This window comes from Glycine max, chromosome 3, assembly GCF_000004515.6.
Source record: "Glycine max cultivar Williams 82 chromosome 3, Glycine_max_v4.0, whole genome shotgun sequence".
Classification (NCBI taxonomy): domain Eukaryota; kingdom Viridiplantae; phylum Streptophyta; class Magnoliopsida; order Fabales; family Fabaceae; genus Glycine; species Glycine max.
In genome coordinates this window covers 4,889,549-4,910,345 of record NC_016090.4, presented here as the reverse complement: position 1 = coordinate 4,910,345, position 20,797 = coordinate 4,889,549, and the positions used below count along the sequence as shown (strand labels likewise).

Sequence of the window (20,797 nt, the reverse complement as noted above, 5' to 3'; positions counted from 1 at the left end):
TGACATTGTTTGAGGCTATTACGCAAGCAGTAAAATCTATTCTGTTATGTCTACTACCTATTTCCACTATCCCTCCCATTTAGTTAGTTATTATAATAAAAGAAAATACATGTTGTTATGAATCTGTTAGCACTACGAGCCAAAGTTTGTTATAACTTTTGGTGCAGCAATCTTTGTATAAATAAGGGAGTATGAATGATAATGAAGGCAAAACAGAATTTTACCCCATCTATCTTTGTAGTTTTCTTTCCCGTAGTATAGGACCCTAACAATTGGTCCGACCTACCCCTATGTCGCCCTCAGAACATAATACCAAGCAGGCCGTCATTGACCGATTGGAAGAGGCGGTCACTTGCCTGACCTAGGGCTAGTCTACTCTTACACAAAACCTTGCACAAATCCAAGACACCACGAACGCTAAGTTCAATTCCATTTATATGCTATGACCACCATTCCTCTTTCTCCTCCTTCCTCTTCAATACTAGCTTCACCATCCTCTCCGCGGCCCCATATGAAACTGGACGTGCCACGTTTTGATGGACATGATCCCATTGGTTGGATCTTCAAAGCTTCGCAGTTCTTTGACTACCAAGGGATCCCAGACCATGAACGCCTTACAGTCCCCTCTTTTTACATGGAGGGCCCGACGTTGTGCTGGTACCAATGGATGTCGAGGAATGGTTTCCTCACATCTTGGACAGGCATGCTCGAAGCTCTTGAGTCACGCTTTGCCCCAGCATATTACGATGATCCTTCAAGCACCTTGTTCAAACTACAACAGCAAGGCTCCGTCAATGATTACCTTACAAAGTTCAAACACCTTGCCAATAGAATTTTTGGCCTTGCCCCATCCTTTCTTTTAAGTTGTTTCATCTCCGGTTTGACCCTGGGCTTACGTCGCGAGGTGTAAGCCCTTCAACCCTCTTCGTTGACACAAGCCGCGACCCTGGCCAAGCTCCAGGAAATCAAACTCCTTGGCCAGCATCGAAACTATTACTCTCCACCATCGCCTCGTTACAAAGCACCCGCAAACCCCAACTCTCCTTTTCTTAAACCAAACACAACTTTAGCCCCAAAAATCCTCTTCAAATGTATCACCTTTGAGGAAATGGCTCTTCGGCGTGACCATGACCTTTGTTATCACTATGATGACAAATAAATACCTGGCCATTGTTGTAAACCTCGATTGCACCTTGTAATTGCCGACGAGGATATTGATCCCTTCGCATCAAGTCCCGATGCCCCTTCCTTACCCTCAGACAACTTCGACCCTCCAGATCCAGACCCCGACCCTGACCCAGTTCCTCAAATCAGCCTGCATGCTATGGATGGGGGTAGTACTCATAATTTTATCTAGTCCCGCGTTGCTCACTTTCTTCACTTTCCTGCGTCTCTTTCAGACACCCTACGCGTTATGGTCGGTGATGACTACATGTTGGATTGCACCACTACTTCCTGGCAAGTGACCTCGTACATCCAAGGTCACACATTTGTCCCTGACCTCTTCCATTTACCCATTAGCGATGCAGACATTGTCTTGGGCGTTCAATGGTTAAAACAATTAGGGCCCACCACCAAAAACTATAAGGCGTTGGCGATGTCATTTCCTTTCGTGTCCGCCAACAACACTTATCGTGAATGTTCTTTGGACACAACATTCATTTCAGCCCAACAATTAAATCGATGCACTCAAACACAAAGCCTTTCTGCCCTTTTTGCCCTCACCGCATCACTATCCCGGTACAGTACGTCCTCTTCCCCGTCACACCCCCACCAGACACCAACACCTCCCCAGATAACCTCCATCATCATCCAATGTCCAGAAATCTTCTATGAACCAACCCACCTACCACCCTCTTGCACAATCTAACACCATATCCACCTCACCCCTAACACCAACCTAGTCAACATCAAGCCCTATCGATACCCACATTTCCAAAAAACCAAAATCAAAAAACAAGTTGCCTCGATGCTCAATGCTGGACTGATACAACCCAGTCATAGTCATTTTTCTTCTCCGATATTGCTTGTCAAACAGAAAGACGACAACTGACACTACTGTGTCGATTACAGACCCTTCAAAGCCGTAACGATCAAAGATCATTTTCCCATGCCCATAATTGACTAATTATTGGATGAATTCAGCCACACATCTTGATTTTCCAAGTTAGACCTCAAATGGGGCTTTCACCAGATACGAATGGCGGATTCCGATATCCAGAAGACAGGCTTCAGAATTCACCATGGCCACTATGAATTCAAGGTCATGCCATTTGGTCTCTGCAACGCACCATCAACATTCCCGGCCACTATGAACGACACCCTTCGTCCTTTTCTTTGAATGTTTGTCGCCATTTTTTCCAATGATATCCTTATATACAGCCCCTGTTCGTAGTTGCATGCCCAACACTTGAAGCAAGTTCTATAGACACTATCACATGCACAATTTCTCTTGCGCCAATCCAAATTCCTCTTTGCTCAGTAGAGGTTACATTCTCTTGGCCACATAGTCTACATTCACGGGGTGGCTCCGGATCCCGACAAAATCCAGGCTATGCTCACCTAGCCAGCCCCGTCCACTCCTTCTACCCTGCGTGGATTCTTGGGATTAACCGGCTTCTACCAGCGTTTTATTAAGGGTTATGCCGCGCTCGTTGCTCCACTTACTTCGTTGCTTTGTAAGGACAAGTTCCAATGGTCTGAAAAAGCCTAAACAACCTTCGAACAGTTGAAACAGAAGATCATGAAGGCCCCGGTTCTGGTTTCACCAGACTTTTCTGCCTCTTTTACTATAAAGATAGACGCCTCATCACGAGCTATAGACACGGTCCTTCAACATAACTCTCACCTAATTGCTTATTATAGAAAAATGTTTTGCCCATTTTTGCATCTTACATCGGCTTATGTCCAAGAATATCACATCATTACCGCTGCAGTTCAAAAATGGCGGCACTACCTACTAGGCCATTCATTTACCATTTTGACGGAACACTGAAGCCTCAAAGAGCTTATGTCCCAAGCTATTCAAAGTCCTGAGCAGGAAATCTATTTGTTCAAATTACTGGGGTATGATTATGTTATCTAGTACAAGTTAGGATCTTAGAACATTGTGGACGATGCATTATCCCGAATTACGGCACCGGACGAAGCATAGTTTTACTCCGTATCAGTGCCTATGTTTGTCTTCTTGGATCAACTCTGGGATACTCTTCTAAAAGACACCCAATACACAACACTGTTGGACAAGGTCCATCAAAATCCTACCAAACATCCTGACCTCAAGGTCTATCGCGAGCTTCTCTTTCAAAATGGAAGGATATGATTGTCGTTCGCAATACATTTCACCAGCTTACTATTGCAGGAGTTTCACTCTTCCCCAATTAGAGGACACATAGGTGTCACTAAGAATTTCCGCCGCCTGCAGCAAAACTTTGATTGGCCCCGCATCCTTGAAGATGTTCGTAGCTTTGTCTCCTAGTGTCTTGTTTGTCAACAAAAAAAATATGACACCAAGAAGCTGGCAGGTCTCCTCCCGCCCCTGCCTATTCCTTCAGCCATTTGGGAAGATGTTTCTTTGGACTTCATCACCGGGCTACCACCGTCTCACGACTTTACCATTATTCTGGTTGTCATGGACCAATTTTCAAAAGAAGCCCATTTCGGGGCACTATCGCCACACAATACCGCTTATAAGACTGCCTTCTTATTTCTTGACATAGTTTGTAAGCATCATGGCTTCCCACAGACCCTGGTTTCAGATCGGGATCCATTGTTTATTAGAAAATTTTGGAGGAGCTTTTTCGCCTCAGTGGAACCAAGCTTCGGATGAGCACTGCCTATCACTCACAGATGGACAATCAAACAGAGGTCATGAATCGCATCTTGGAGCAATATCTTTGCGTCTTTGTTCATGACAGGCCATCCCAATGGTATCACTTCTAAGATTGACCCCAAGTTTCATATCTCACTATCGAAACTCCATCACAGACCGTCACCCACATATCCTACCGTTCTTCCTCCGACTATCATTAAGAACCATCCAGTCATTGAGCCTCTTCATATTTTGGATTGGAAATGGGATTCCTCATCTTGTCCACCAACTAAGCTTGTTCTAGTCCAATGGGATGGCTTGTCACAAGAGGACAGTACATGGGAGTCGTTGGATACACTACGCCCCGTCTTACAACCTTGGGGACAAGGTTGGTTTGGTTGAGGGGGGGTGATGATAGCAATTCAGATATCTTGGAACGGGAAGAGCACAAGAGCAGCAAGGAATTGGACCATATCAGGCCTAGAATGAATACTAGAAAACCCACACGCTTCAATGACTCTCTTTGAGGTTGTTAAGCAAGCACTAAAATCTACTTTGTTATGCCTATTTTCACTATCCCTCCCATTTAGTTAGTTACTATAATAAAAGAAAATACATGCTGTTATGAATGTGTTGGCACTGTGAGCCATAAGTTTGTTATAAGTTTTGGTGCAAAAATCTTTGTATAAATAAAGGAGTATGAATGATAATAAAGGCAGAACATAATTTTATCCCATTTATCTTTGCAGTTATATTTCCCGTAGTACAGGACCTAACAAAATCACTTCATAAAAACCTTTGTTGTATACTTGTTGATACATTTAACCCCTTGGATTCAAAAACAAGTTGGTTTAAACTCAAACTCAATTTTTTCTTATGCAATGAAGCACCCATACATATGCATTTTTCCTTTCAAATTAATTATCATTTTTAATTTCTGGACACTTTTTGAATCTTTTTTTATTTATTCAAGAAAAAATTTATCCTATTAGATTTACCTATATGAAAACTAAGAAAACTAACTAATGTTTGAAAAAATTATCATAAGCATGATGAGCACAATGTCATGTTTTTATTTTATTTTATAAAGTCATTTTGATTTTATAGAAAGTCTAGTTTTAGACAACTACATAACCATGACAATAATGATAATAATAATAGCAGCAATAACAAGAACAATGACCATGAAAATGACGATAATAACATATACTACTAGCTAGTAATATGAAAATACTTTTTCTTCATTTTCTAATTAAATTCTATAGGTACAGTTTCTCAGGTACTTTTAATAAGGTATCTCCAATGATATCACCGGGGGTTTGATGAAGACATATCCAATCCAACCTTGACCGGATCAACCATGTATCTAATTTCTGGTTGAACCGGTTCGGACGTACGATCTGTTTCGATTTTAATAATATTATTTCATTGAATTTAAAAATAAAAAATAAACAATAGCTTCTGATCTAGTAATGATAAAATACGTTTGATTTTATTTTTAGGCCCTGAAATTAGGGAGCCTATTTTTCTAAATAAAAATTTATATTTTTTTAGCATCTTAACTTAAAAAAAAAAAAGCTTCTTTTAATTCCTTTGTCAAATTTAGAGGAAATAAAAAATATAAATTTTTATGTTAGAGAAGGGACTAAATAAACGTCTTTTTTAATTTGATGGAGTAAAAAATGCAAAACTTTATTTAAAGGACTAAATAAAAACAGACCCTCTAATCTGAGAAACTAAGAACATAGCTAAGTCAGCAATAATGATTGTTAAATTGGATTATTTAACAATATGAATTAAATGTGGCATATTACCTTTTCAAAAAAAAAAAAAAACACATGTTAGTTTCTTTTTGAAAGTTTAAAAAGCATGTCACGCAAGAAGAGTAATTATAAATCATCAGCCATGCATCATCGAAGGAAAAATCCAATTCCGTCTTAAAACAGGCAACATATGTTATTGATCTTTTAAATTTTTATGAATAAGACAAAATAGTGCTTTTGTTATTTTTTTTCAGAATAATAGTCCTTTTGTTATGAGAATGATTAGATTTAGAAACTAAATTTGTCATGATCAAAGTTAATAAATTAATTACAAAGATAATTAATTATTAAAACTCAGTTAGGTTCAACAATGGACGACATGGGTCAACGCTTGCTTACAGCAAATCACAATTAATTTTAATTCCCAACAATGGACGATAATGGTGGCCGAGAGGGAGATGAATTCAAAATGCAGAGAGAATTTTGCGGTGCAGAGCGGTGCAGAGGGAGTTTTGCCAAGGTCCGTTAACGTGTTAAAAAATTTAAACAGGAGGAACCTATTGGGAATTAAAAAATAAACTACAGTAACTAAAAAAATCACTTATTAACTACATGGACTAAATTGGATAAGTTTGAAAACTATAGAGACTAAATGAGTAATTAAACCATTAAATTATATTGACAAAAACTTGTAGAATTTAATTTACCTTCATTGTCCATGTGTATCATTTTGAAACTTTTACCTGCTTACAATAAAATGACTACAACTAGTTGACTTGATTAATAATTCAGAAGAAGAAGAAGAAAAAAGGTTAACCTGATTGATAACTAGGATTCGTAATTGCTTACGCTGTGAATATACAACATATAATACTCGGAATTGATTTAGTCGAAAAGGATATGTATCCCATGCATGTATATTGTCCATTTACATCATAAATTTATCATTATTCGCTGTGGTTGGCGTACATATATCAATTAATTAAAACCCTCCGTGGACTAAATCAATCACTGAATAATTCTTTTTTAGGATTTCTTGATACCTTTAATGATACCTAACATAGAACGTTTCTGAGGTGAAATGGTCTTTTTCGTGGGCTCATTCCACACATCACTAGGTATGATACCGTGCAGTTAATTGGTATATTTTTCTATGGACAAACAATAAAAAATGGTATTTTTTCCCCAGCACGCGTCTCAGCGTCTCTATAAATACAGCAATGTGGCAATAGCAATCCAAATAATTGAAATACATAATATAGCTTTATCATTTCCCAGTAGACGATATTGTCATCTACTACAGTACTATATACTATATTGCATATTGATCAGTTATTGATTGCATAGTAATAGAATGGCATCACGTGGGTATTTCTTTGTTGTTCTCCATGCCTTAGTGTTTGCATCTATTGCAACCTCAGCTTTCTCACAATTGTCACCTAATTACTATGATTATTCGTGCCCTAAAGCTTTGAGCACCATCAAAAGTGTTGTGGAGGCTTCTGTGCAGAAAGAGCGTCGTATGGGTGCTTCATTGCTACGCTTGCACTTCCATGATTGTTTTGTTAATGTAAGACATTCTACGCTTGTGGGCATATGCATACACATATATACACATGCACGTGTACATGTATACACACATGTTAATATGATAACAAGTAGTTATTTTGAGTGATGATGATAAGCTGATTCCTTACAAATTAAATGTGGTCATGGAATTCAAATCCTGACTTTTATATATGAGAAAAAAAATCAAGTTAGCAAGGAATTACTCATTTTTTAATGCCTTTAGATTTTTCGAAAACAAGTAGTCTCAGTATGTGACACAAAATACTCTTTAGTCTAAAAAAATAAATTCATACGGATTAATGAATGTATATATTACCTTAAAGACCCCATTATTTAAAATGTGGGGATTAATTTTTAGATGATGTGAAAATGTGAGGCTAATTAATGACTTGGTTTTGTGACGATGATTCAGGGTTGTGATGGTTCAATTCTTCTAGACTCCACATCCTCCATTGACAGCGAAAAGAATGCAGCTGCTAATTTGCAATCTGCTAGAGGATTTGAAGTGGTGGATGACATAAAGAAAGCTGTGGACGAAGCATGTGGAAAACCAGTTGTTTCTTGCGCAGACATATTGGCTGTTGCAGCTCGTGATTCAGTTGTTGCGGTGAGTAATAATACTGTAATGTAGCTTCAAAATTGTAATACTAGAATATAGCTAATTATAACCCAAAATGATATGCGTTAAATGTTTATCGTGTATATATATATATATATATATATATATATATATATATATATATATATATATATATATATATATATATATATATATATATATATATATATATATATATATATATATATATATATATATATAAATATGAGAAATTATGCTTAATGTTATGAATTGTATTAGTCCATAGCGAATTTTTTATTAATCACGATGTCAAATATACCAGAGATCATAAGATGATGCAATGCAATTTTTATAGAACTTTGACTGCATAAAAGTCAAATAAATGTATGTTACTAAAAAGTAATATAAACTTTATTAATTATCCAGGGAGTCAAGGACTCAGTTCGAATAGTATAAAAGTAAACCGGAGGATTTTTAACCGACCCACATAAATATGTAACGTTCAGAGCAAGTGTAGGGTAGGGTAATTGTGATGGCCATATTACTACGAAATTTGAGAAATACAAAATGATTTTTATTAGTTAACTTTCAAAGACTTATATTTATCTGTATAACGAATTTTTACAACACTTTAGACCATATAATCTGTGTTTTTTATTACATAAATTATTTTATTATATATCCCTTATTTCTTATTTTATTTCTCTTTATTATTCAAAATCCTTTATATAAAAAATTGTTTAAATACAATTTCTCTTCCTCAAAATTCGTATAAATAATTACTAAATATTCTAGCTGAACAACACTATACTGTCATCTCTATATAAAAAATGAATGAACCTAGTTGTGAACAAGAATTAATTATGTGCATATGCTCCATGCAGTTAGGGGGACCATCATGGAAGGTGAGACTTGGCAGAAGAGACTCTACTACAGCAAGTCGTGAAGCAGCAGATGCAAGCATTCCAGCACCATTTTTCAGCCTATCTGAACTCATCACCAACTTCAAGAATCATGGTCTTGATGAGAAGGACCTTGTTGTTCTTTCTGGAGGCCACAGCATTGGATTTGCACGTTGTGTTACATTTAAGGACCATATCTACAATGACTCCAACATCGATCCCCACTTTGCACAACAACTTAAATACATTTGCCCTACAAACGGTGGTGACTCCAACCTTTCTCCTTTGGACTCAACAGCGGCAAAATTTGACATAAATTATTACTCTAATTTGGTTCAAAAGAAAGGGCTTCTTCACTCTGATCAAGAACTCTTCAATGGTGGTTCTACTGATGAACTGGTCAAAGAGTACAGCGATGATACCGAAGATTTCTACGAGGACTTTGCGAACTCGATGATTAAGATGGGAAATATTCAGTCCCTCACTGGGAATCAAGGTGAAATTCGGGTTAACTGCAGGAATGTGAACTAATTCATTGCATAAATTATGCAACAAGTATGCATTATACATACAGAATAATTCTTGAGTGGTGCACAATTAAGAATTTATTATTTATACATGTAATGGTATGAATTCTTTGCCATAAATTTTTTTGTTTTCAAATTCCTTTTGTATTGATTCTAAAAAGGTACAATTTATTGGACCATGAGTTTTTTTATAATGTATAAAACACTCATTTTGTTAGAGATATCACATCAAGTAATGAATAACCACATGAATTGAAAGTTTATAAGAGGAGGAACAACTCTCATCTTCTTACAAGCTGTTTTTTTTAACAGCAATTTTTTTTTATTAAAGGTTATTGGCCATGAAGTGTGACCACACCAGAACGAAAATTACAAACTAAGCACGCAAAAGAAACGCAAAAGCTCTCTGTATAGGAGCAAATACAATCAAAACCAGAATTATCCAGATTGTTATAGGCACTCCAACGGATTGGAAGACCAGTTTGCCAACAAAATCCCACTCGAGCAAGGTCCCTCCCTTATACCTGAACCAAGACCATAACAAACTCTGAGCGTGAAAAAGGACACTATAGGAACATCTGGAACACCATTTTTGAAAATAACATTGTTTCTTTGAACCCACAGCACGTCGCATGCCAAATAATTAATACTTTTGAATTTTTTCATCTGCTTCCCTCATGAGAATATAACTCTGTTGGATGTATCTGATTATAAAGCATTCACCCCAGCGCGAATCAATGAATAAGCAGATAACACCATGAAAGAACTAGTATTATTCCGTTCCGATGATCAAGAGTCTAGCCTATCCCACTCAACTTGACTGAAGATAGAAGTTGTCTCAGTTGAACAACAATATCCTCCTCCCATGACCCAACAAGAGAGGAGTCTAAAGTAAATTTAAAAGAAAAAAAATACTTTAAAAGAAAGAATTATATGTTACTTTTTTCCTTTATAAAAATAATAATGTTTTTTTGTTGATGAACCTAAAATATAAGATTTAGCTCTTTTTATCCTTGGCGTCACCTCTAATCCCAAACCCATTGCCAACCATATCAGCCCCCAAACAGTCTGTATTATTTGCAATTTGATATAATGTTACAAAAATTGTTTTTAGATTGAAATCCCCCCACCCATCTATCCTTCCAAAAACTGCCCCAATCTCTAATTTTCCGGATTACACCTTGAGAGAACTAGCTACTATTCAAGTCAATAGCCATAATATCCTTCCACCAATTTGATGTTTGTCAAATAGAAGAGGGGCTACACATTTCAGAATTAATGCGACCATATCTGAAACTGAGAAGAGGGTACCAGCAAGTTGCATTTGAGTATGTCAGAAACCGCCACCACCACTTTGCAAGCAAATTTATATTGAATCACTACACGTTCTTTGCTCCCAAGGTCCCCTTCTGAATTTGGGAGGCATCCAGATTCCCAATTGACCCAACAAATTTTATTTGACTCCCCCAAATCTGATAGCAATTCAGATATTCAGGAACAAGAAGAGCACAAGAGCATCATGGATTTGGAGCATAGCAAGCCCAGAAGGAATACGAGAAAACCCACACGCTTCAATGACATTGTTTGAGGCTATTAAGCAAGCACTAAAATCTATTCTGCTATGCCAACTACCTATTTCCACTATCCCTCCCATTTAGTTAGTTATTATAATAAAAGAAAATACATGTTGTTATGAATCTATTAGCACTAAGAGCCAAAGTTTGTTATAACTTTTGGTGCAACAATCTTTATATAAATAAGGGAGTATGAATGATAATGAAGGCAGAACAGAATTTTACCCCATCTATCTTTGCAGTTTTATTCCCTGTAGTACAGGACCCTAACAACTGGTCTGACTTGCCCCTATGTCACCCTCAGAACATAATACCAAGCAGGCCGTCATTGACCGATTGGAAAAGGCGGTCACTTGCCTGACCTAGGGCCAGTTTACTCTCACATAAAACCTTGCACAAATCCAAGACACCACGAACGCTAAGTTTGATTCTATTCTCGAACGTTTAGCTGCTACAACCATCGTTCCTTTTTCTCCTCCTTCCTCTCCAATAGCAGCTTCACCATCCTCTTCGTGGCCCTATATGAAACTGAACGTCCCTTGTTTTGATGGATGCGATCCCATCGGTTTGATCTTCAAAGCTTCGCAGTTCTTCAACTACCAAGGGATCCCAGACCACGAACTCCTTACGGACGCCTCTTTTTACATGGAGGGTCCGGCATTGTGCTAGTACCAATGGATGTCAAGGAATGGTTTTCTCACATCTTGGACAGGCATGCTCAAAGCTCTTGAGTCGCGCTTTGCCCCTGCATATTACGATGATCCTTCCAGCACCTTGTTCAAACTACAACAGCAAGGCTTCGTCAATGATTACCTTACGGAGTTCGAACGCCTTGCCTATAGAATTGTAGGCCTTGCCCCATCTTTTCTTTTAAGTTGTTTCGTCTCCGGTTTAACCCTAGACTTGTGTCACATAGTGCAAGCTAGCCCTTCAACCCTCTTCGTTGACACAAGCCGCAGCCCTGGCCAAGCTCCAGGAAACCAAACTCCTTGGCCACCATCAAAACTATTACTCCCCACCATCACCTCGTTACCAAGCACCCCCAAACCCCAACTCTCCTTTTCTCAAACCAAACACAACCCTAGCCCCAAAAATCCCCTTCGAACGTCTCACCTCCGGAGAAATGGCTCTTCGGCGTGACCATGGCCGCTTTTATCATTGTGATGACAAATGGATACCTGGGCATCATTGTAAACCTCGATTGCACCTTCTAATTGCCGATGAGGATATCGAACCCTTCGCATCACGTCTTGACGCCCCTTCCTTACCCTCGGACAACTTCGACCCTCTAGATCTAGACCTCGACCGTTACCCAATTCCACAAATTAGCTTGCATGCTATAGATGGCACTGTAACGCCTGACACCTTTCGCCAATATGATCTCCCTCACCAGCATCACCTCGTTATTCTAGTGGACGAGGGTAGTACTCACAATTTTATCCAGTCTCACGTTACTCACTTTCTTTACTTTCTTGCGTCTCCTTCAGACACCCTGCGTGTTATGGTCGATGACGACTACATCTTGGACTGCACCACTAGTTCCCAGCAATTGCCCTTGTCACTGACCTCTTCCAATTGCCCATTAGTGGTGCAGACATTGTCTTGGGCGTTCAATGGTTAAATAATTAGGGCCCGCCACCACAAACTATAAGGCGCTAACGATGTCATTTTTCCTTTCAGGTCAACCAATAACACTTATCGCGAATGCTTTTTGGACACAACTTCCATTTCAGCCCAACAATTAAATCGATGTACTCAAACACAAAGCATTTCTACTCTTTTGCCCTCACCACATCACTATCCCAGCCCAATATCTCCTCTTCCCCATCACACCCCCACCAGACACCAACACCTCCCCAGATAACCTCCATCATCACCCAATTTCCAGAAATCTTCCATGAACCAACCCACCTACCACCCTCTTGCACAATCTAACACCATATCCACCTCACCCCTAACACCAACCCAGTCAACGTCAAACCCTACCGTTACCCATATTTCCAAAAAATTGAAATCGAAACACAAGTTGCCTCGATGCTCAATGCTGGACTGATATTACCCAGTCATAGCCCTTTTTCTTCTCCGATACTACTTGTCAAGCAGAAAGACGGCAGTTGGCGCTGCTGTGTCGATTACAGGGCCTTGAAAGCCATAACGATCAAAGATCATTTTCCCATGCCCATAATTGAGGAATTATTGGATGAATTGAGCCACACATCTTAATTTTCCAAGTTAGACCTCAGACGGGGCTTTCACTAGATACAAATGGTGGATTCCGATATCTATAAGACAGGCTTCAAAACTCACCATGGCCACTATGAATTCAAGGTCATGCCATTTGGTCTCTGCAATGCACCATCAACATTCTAGGCCACTATGAACGACACCCTTCATCCTTTTCTTCAGATGTTTGTCGCCATTTTTTTCGATGATATCCTTATATACAACCCCTGTTTGTAGTCGCATGCCCAACACTTGAAGCAAGTTCTAACGACACTATCACAGACATAATTTCTCTTACGCCAATCCAAATTCCTCTTTGCTCAACAGAGGTTACATTATCTTGGCCACATAGTCTCCATTCACTGGGTGGCTCCGGATCCCAACAAAATCCAGGCTAGGCTTACCTAGCCAGCCCTGTCTACTCCTTCTGCCCTGCGTGGATTCTTGGGATTAACTGGCTTCTACTAGCGTTTTATTAAGGCTTATGCCGTGCTCGTTGCTCCACTTACTTCATTGCTTCGTAAGGACAAGTTCCAATGGTTTGACAAAGCCCAAACAACCTTCGAAAAGTTGAAACGGAAGATGAAGGAGGCCCCTGTTCTGGTTTCACCGGACTTTTCTGCCCCTTTTACTATAAAGACAGACGGCTCATCACGAGCTATAAGCACAGTCCTTCAACAGAATTCTCACCCAATTGCTTATTGTAGCAAAATGCTTTGCTCGCATTTGCATGTTGCCTCAGCTTATGTCTGACAACATCACGCCATTACCACCACGATTTGAAAATGGCGGCACTACCTACTAGGCCATTCATTTACCATTTTGACGGAACATCGAAGCCTCAAAAAGCTTATGTCCCAAGCTATTCAAAGTCTTGACTAGCAAATTTATTTGTCTAAATTATTGGGATATGATTATGTTATACAGTACAAGTCAAGATCTCAGAATATCGTGGCTGATGCATTATCCCGAATTGCGGCACCGGATGAAGCACAATTTTACTCCCTATCAGTGCCTATGTTTGTCTTCTTGGATCAATTCCGGGATACTCTTTTAAAAGACACCCAATACACAACACTATTGGATGAGGTTCGTCAAAATCCCGCCAAACATCCTGAACTCAAGGTTTATCACGAGCTTCTCTTTCGAAATGGAAGGATATGGTTGTCGTTCGCAACACATTTTGCTAGCTTACTATTGCAGGAGTTTCACTCTTCCCCAATTAGAGGACATATGGGTGTCGCTAAGACTTTCCGCCACCTGCAGCAGAACTTTGATTGGCCACGCATCCTTGAAGATTTTTGTTGCTTTATCTCCTAGTGTCTTGTTTGTCAACAAGCAAAATATAACACTAAGAAGCCGACAGGTCTCCTCCAGCTCTTGCCTATTCCTTTAGTCATCTGGGAAGATGTTTCTTTGGACTTCATCACCGGGCTACCGCCCTCTCACTGCCGCCACACAATACCGCTTACAAGACTGTTCTCTTATTTCTTGACATAGTTTGTAAGCACCATTGCTTCCCACGAAGCCTAGGTTCAGACCGAGATTCATTGTTTATCAACAAATTTTGGAGGAGCTTTTTCGCCTCAATGGAACCAAGCTTCGGATGAGCACTGCCTATCACCCACAAACGGACAGTCAAACAAAGGTCATGAATCTCATCTTGGACCAATATCTTTGTGTCTTTATTCATGACAGGCCATCCCAATGGTATCACTTCTTATCACTGGCAGAATGGTCATATAATACATCCACCCATTCTGGAACAGGCATCTCTCCTTACGAGGAAATATACGGCAAACCACCGCCGTCAATCCCACATTACATCTTGGGTGATACAATCGAAGTTGTAGATTCTTTGCTAGCAACACGCACCGCGATCCTCGTTGTTCACCACCGTCACCTGCTCAAAGCCCAAACTACCATGAAAACTATGGCGGATGCTCATCGCCAATTCGCCGTAGGCGACTGGGTGTATGTGTGCTTAAGACCGTATCGCCAAACATCAATAGCGCCAGCTTACACAAAGTTGAACAAAAGATTTTACGGTCCTTTCCTGGAACGCGTGGGCCATGTCGCGTACAAACTCCAGTTACTATCTTCTTCTAAGATTCACCCCCACGATTCATATCTCACTATTAAAACTCCATCACGGACCGCCACCCACTTATCCTGTCGTTCTTCCTCCGACTAGCACTGAGAACCATCCAGTCATTGAGCCTCTTCATATTTTGGATTGGAAATGGGATTCCTCATCTTGTCCACCAACTAAGCTTGTTCTAGTCCAATGGGATGGCCTGGCACAAGAGGACACTATACAGGAACCATTGGATACACTACGCCAGTCTTACAACCTTGGGGACAAGGTTGGTTTGGTTGAGGGGGGTGATGATAGCAATTCAGATATCCAAGAACAGGAAGACTACAAGAGCAACAAGGAATTGGACAATAGCAAGTCCAAAAGGAATACCAGAAAACCCACACGCTTCAATGACTGTGTTTGAGGTTGTTAAGCAAGCAGTAAAATCTATTCTGTTATGCCCACTGCCTATTTTCACTATCCCTCCCATTTAGTTAGTTATTATAATAAAAGAAAATACATGCTGTTAGCACTACGAGCCAAAGTTTGTTATAATTTTTGGTGCAGAAATCTTTGTATAAATAATGAAGGCAGAACAGAATTTTATCCCATTTATCTTTGCAATTTTATTTTCCGTAGTACAGGACCCTAACAAAATCACTTCATAAAAACCTTTGTTGTATACTTGTTGATGCATTTAACACCTTGGATTCAAAAACAAGTTGATTTAGACTCAAACTCAATTTTTTAGTGTTATTTAACTCAGATATCTAGAGCTAGCGCGTGTGGTGAATAATATCAAAACAATAAATATAAATAAATAATAATCCAAGTCCAATGTGAAACAACAAAAATAACATAAGTTTAGAGTTATCTCTAATAAAAATTAATTTTACATCCGTGATTTTTGTAAAAAAAAAAACATTAAATATCACTATAAATTACTACAAAACTCTATCATAATTAATTGAAGCTTAAAATGTAAGAACGGTTTCTTAACTTAATTTTTTATCTAAATTATTCTGCTAATTTTTAAAACTCCCAAAATGGTCATCATCCTTGTTTAACTGATAGATACACATTTGTCCTTTCAAATTAATTATCATTTTTAATTTCCGGACACTTTTTGAAACTTTTTTATTTATTCAAGACAAAATTTATCCTATTAGATTTACCTATATGAAAATTAAGAAAAGTAACTAATGATTGAAAAAATTATCATAAGCATGATGATATGTCATGTTATTGTTTTATTTTATAAAGTCATTTGGGTTTTGTAGAAAGTCTAGTCTTAGATAACTACGTAACCATGACAATAATGACAATAAGAACAATGACAATCAAAATGGCAATAATAATATATATTGCTAGTAATATGAAAATACTTTTTCTTCATTTTCTAATTAAATTCTATAGGTACAGTTTCTCAGGTACTTTTAATAAGGTACCTCCAATGATATCACCAGGGTTTGACGAAGACATATCCAGTCCAACCTTGACAGGATCAACCATGTATCCAATTTTTGGTTGAACCGGTTCGGACGTACGATCTGTTTTGATTTTAATAAATTATTTCATTGAATTTAAAAATAAAAAATAAACAATAGCTTCTGATCTAGTAATGATAAAATACGTTTGATTTTATTTTTAGGCCCTGAAATTAGGGAGCCTATTTTTCTAAATAAAAATTTATATTTTTTTAGCATCTTAACTTTTTTTTTTTAAAAAAAAAATCTTCTTTTAATTACTTTGTCAAATTTTGAGGAACTAAAAAATATAAATTTTTATGTGAGAGAAGGAACTAAATAAACATCTTTTTTAATTTGATGGAGTAAAAAATGCAAAACTTTATTTAGAGGACTAAATAAAAACTGACCCTCTAATTTGAGAAACTAAGAACATAACTAAGTCAACAATAATAATTGTTAAATTGGATTATTTAACAATATGAATTAAATGTGGCATATTACCTTTTTAAAAAAAAAAACATGTTAGTTTCTTTTTGAAAGTTCAAAAAGCATGTCACGCAAGAAGAGTAATTATAAATCATCAGCCATGCATCATTGAAGGAAAAATCCAATTCCATCTCAAAACAGGCAACATATGTTATTGATCTCTTAAATTTTGTATGAATAAGACAAAATAGTCCTTTTGTTATGAGAATGATTAGATTTAGAAACTAAATTTTTCATGATCAAAGTTAATAAATTAATTACGAAGATAATTAATTATTAAAATAAAAACTCAAAAATTAAGGCGGTGTAATTTATTACTAGATTAAATTTATATTAATTTTTCTTGAGGTTGACTAATTTGAAGATTAAATTATATTGACAGAAACTTGTAGAATTTAATTTACCTTCATTGTCCATGTGTATCATTTTGAAACTTTTATCTGCTTACAATAAAAATGACTACAACTAGTTGACTTGATTAATAATTCAGAAGAAGAAGAAGAAAAAAGGTTAACCTGATTGATAACTAGGATTCGTAATTGCTTACGCTGTGAATATACAACATATAATACTCGGAATTGATTTAGTCGAAAAGGATATGTATCCCATGCATGTATATTGTCCATTTACATCATTAATTTATCATTATTCGCTGTGGTTGGCGTACATATATCAATTAATTAACAACCTCAGTGGACTAAATCAATCACTAAATAATTGTTTTTTTAGGATTTCTTGATTCCTTTAATGATACCTAATATAGAACCTTTCTGAGGTGAAATGGTCTTTTTCATGGGCTCAGTCCACACATCACTTGGTATGATACGGTGCAGTTAATTGGTATATTTTTCTATGGACCAACAATAAAAAATGGTATTTTTTTCCACAGCACGCGTCTCAGAGTCTCTATAAATACAGCAATGTGGCAATAGCAATCCAAATAATAGAAATACATAATATAGCTTTATCATTTCCCTGTAGGCGATATTGCCATCTAACTATAGTACTATATTGCATATTGATCAGTTATTGATTGCATAGTAATAGAATGGCATCACGTGGGTATTTCTTTGTTGTTCTCCATGCCTTAGTGTTTGCATCTATTGCAACCTCAGCTTTCTCACAATTGTCACCTAATTACTATGATTATTCGTGCCCCAAAGCTTTGAGCACCATCAAAAGTGTTGTGGAGGCTTCAGTACTGAAAGAGCGTCGTATGGGTGCTTCATTGCTACGCTTGCACTTCCATGATTGCTTTGTTAATGTAAGACATTCTACGCTTGTGGGCATACACATATATATACATGCACGGCACACGTACACACATACATATATATATATATATATATATATATATATGCAGGTGCACACGTATACACACATGTTAATATGATCATAAGTAGTTATTTTGAGTGATGATAAGCTGATTCCTTACAAATGTGGTCATGGAATTCAAATCCTGACTTTCATATCATACGAGAAAAAATCGAGTTTTGGAACGGAATAACTTCTTTGAATGCCTTTTCGAAGAAAATTAGTCTCAGTAAATGACACATAAAACCCTTTGCTATATAAAAAAAAAATTACGTGTACCATAAACACCCTATCATTTTTTTCTCTCATAAACACCCTATCATTTGAAATGCGAGGATTAATTTTTAGATGATGTGAATAAAGACTTGGTTTTGTGACAATGATTCAGGGTTGTGATGGTTCAATTCTTCTAGACTCCACATCCTCCATTGACAGCGAAAAGAATGCAGCTGCTAATTTGCAATCTGCTAGAGGATTTGAAGTGGTGGATGACATAAAGAAAGCTGTGGACGAAGCATGTGGAAAACCAGTTGTTTCTTGCGCAGACATATTGGCTGTTGCAGCTCGTGATTCAGTTGTTGCGGTGAGTAATAATACTATAATATAGCTTCAAAATTGTAATACTAGAATAACCCTAAATGATATGCGTTAAATGTTTATCGTATATGAGAAATTATGCTTAATGTTATGAATTGTATTAGTCCATAACGAATTTTTTATTAATCACGATGTCAAATATACCAGAGATCATAAGATTATGCAATGCAATTTTTTTAGAACTTTGACTACATAAAAGTCAAATAAATGTATATTACTAAAAAGTAGTATAAACTTTATTAATTGTCTAGGGAGTCACTGACTCTGTTCGAATAGTATAAAAATAAACCGGAGGATTCTGAACCCACCCATAAATATGTAACGTTCAGAGCAAGTGTGATGGCCATATTACAACGAAATTTGAGAACATACAAAATGATGTTGATTAGTTAATTTTCAAAGAGTTATATTTTATTATATATCCCTTATTTCTTATTTTCTTTCTCTTTATTATTCAAAATCCTTTATGTAAAAAATTTGTTTAAATACAATTTCACTTCCTCAAAATTCGTATAAATTATTACTAAATATTCTAGCTGAACAACACTATACTGTTGTCTTTATATAAAAAATTAATGAACTTAGTTGTGAACAAGAATTAATTATTTGCATGCTCTACGCAGTTAGGTGGGCCATCATGGAAGGTGAGACTTGGTAGAAGAGATTCTACTACAGCAAGTCGTGAAGCAGCAGATGCAAGCATTCCAGCACCATTTTTCAGCCTATCTGAACTCATCACCAACTTCAAGAACCATGGTCTTGATGAGAAGGACCTTGTTGTTCTTTCTGGAGGCCACAGCATTGGATTTGCACGTTGTGTTACATTTAAGGACCATATCTACAATGACTCCAACATCGATCCCAACTTTGCACAACAACTTAAATACATTTGCCCTACAAACGGTGGTGACTCCAACCTTTCTCCTTTGGACTCAACAGCGGCAAAATTTGACATAAACTATTACTCTAATTTGGTTCAAAAGAAAGGGCTTCTTCACTCTGATCAAGAACTCTTCAATGGTGGTTCTACTGATGAACTGGTCAAAGAATACAGCGACGATACCGAAGATTTCTACGAGGACTTTGCGAACTCGATGATTAAGATGGGAAATATTCAGCCCCTCACTGGGAATCAAGGTGAAATTCGGGTTAACTGCAGGAATGTGAACTAATTCAATGCAAAGGTTCTGCAATAAGTATGCATTATACATACAGAATAATTCTTGAGTGGTGCATAATTATGAATTTATTATTTATACATGTAATGTTATGAATTCTTTGCCATAAATTGTTTGTTTTCAAATTCCTTTTGTATTGATTCTAAAAAGGTACAATTTATTTGGACCATGAGTTTTTTTATGATATATAAAACACTCATTTTGTTAGAGATATCACATCAACTTACAATCAAATGAAAGTTTATAAGAGGAGGAACAACTCTCATCTTCTTACAAGCTGTTTTTGTAAAATTTTGTTTTTTTTAACAGCAAAAAGAATTTTATTAAAGGTTATTGGCCATGAAGTGTGACCACACCAGAACGAAAATTACAGTTAAAGCACGCAAAAAAATGCAAATTAAAGCTCTCTGTATAGGAGCAAAAATACAATCAAAACCAGAATTATCCAGATTGTAATGTGCACTCCAACAGATTGGAACACCAGTTTGCAAACAAAATCCCACTTGAGCAAGGTCCCTCCCTTATACCTGAACCAAGACCATTACAAACTCTGAGCGTGAAAAACGACACTATAGGAACATTTGGAATACCATTTTTGAAAATAACATTGTTTCTGTGAACCCGCAGCACGTCGCATGCCAAATAATTAATACTTCTGATTTTTTTTCATCTGCTTCCTTCTGAGAATATAACTGTTTTGGATGTATATGATTATGAAGCATTC

At 37.3% G+C, this 20,797-nt stretch overlaps 2 protein-coding genes across 2 annotated transcripts; both read left to right on the top strand.

Annotated features, from left to right (window-relative positions):
- The first annotated feature begins 6,811 nt into the window (after nt 1-6,811).
- Nucleotides 6,812-9,369, top strand: LOC121174583 (peroxidase P7). The gene is made up of 3 exons (XM_041013967.1): nt 6,812-7,144; nt 7,556-7,750; nt 8,608-9,369. Exons 1-3 carry the CDS (start codon nt 6,929-6,931, stop codon nt 9,154-9,156), a joined length of 960 nt encoding a protein of 319 aa, XP_040869901.1. The 5' UTR covers nt 6,812-6,928; the 3' UTR covers nt 9,157-9,369.
- An 8,553-nt stretch (nt 9,370-17,922) lies between these two features.
- LOC100790910 (cationic peroxidase 1) lies at nt 17,923-20,352 on the top strand. The gene is made up of 3 exons (XM_003522060.5): nt 17,923-18,248; nt 18,687-18,881; nt 19,519-20,352. Exons 1-3 carry the CDS (start codon nt 18,033-18,035, stop codon nt 20,065-20,067), a joined length of 960 nt encoding a protein of 319 aa, XP_003522108.1. The 5' UTR covers nt 17,923-18,032; the 3' UTR covers nt 20,068-20,352.
- The last annotated feature ends 445 nt before the right edge of the window (nt 20,353-20,797 follow it).

Coding starts and splice junctions, on each gene's coding strand:
- LOC121174583 (XM_041013967.1), top strand. CDS start 6,929: ATGGCATCACGTGGGTATTTCTTTGTTGTTCTCCATGCCTTAGTGTTT. Junction 7,145..7,555: donor TCCATGATTGTTTTGTTAAT/GTAAGACATTCT, acceptor ACGATGATTCAG/GGTTGTGATGGTTCAATTCT. Junction 7,751..8,607: donor CTCGTGATTCAGTTGTTGCG/GTGAGTAATAAT, acceptor TGCTCCATGCAG/TTAGGGGGACCATCATGGAA.
- LOC100790910 (XM_003522060.5), top strand. CDS start 18,033: ATGGCATCACGTGGGTATTTCTTTGTTGTTCTCCATGCCTTAGTGTTT. Junction 18,249..18,686: donor TCCATGATTGCTTTGTTAAT/GTAAGACATTCT, acceptor ACAATGATTCAG/GGTTGTGATGGTTCAATTCT. Junction 18,882..19,518: donor CTCGTGATTCAGTTGTTGCG/GTGAGTAATAAT, acceptor TGCTCTACGCAG/TTAGGTGGGCCATCATGGAA.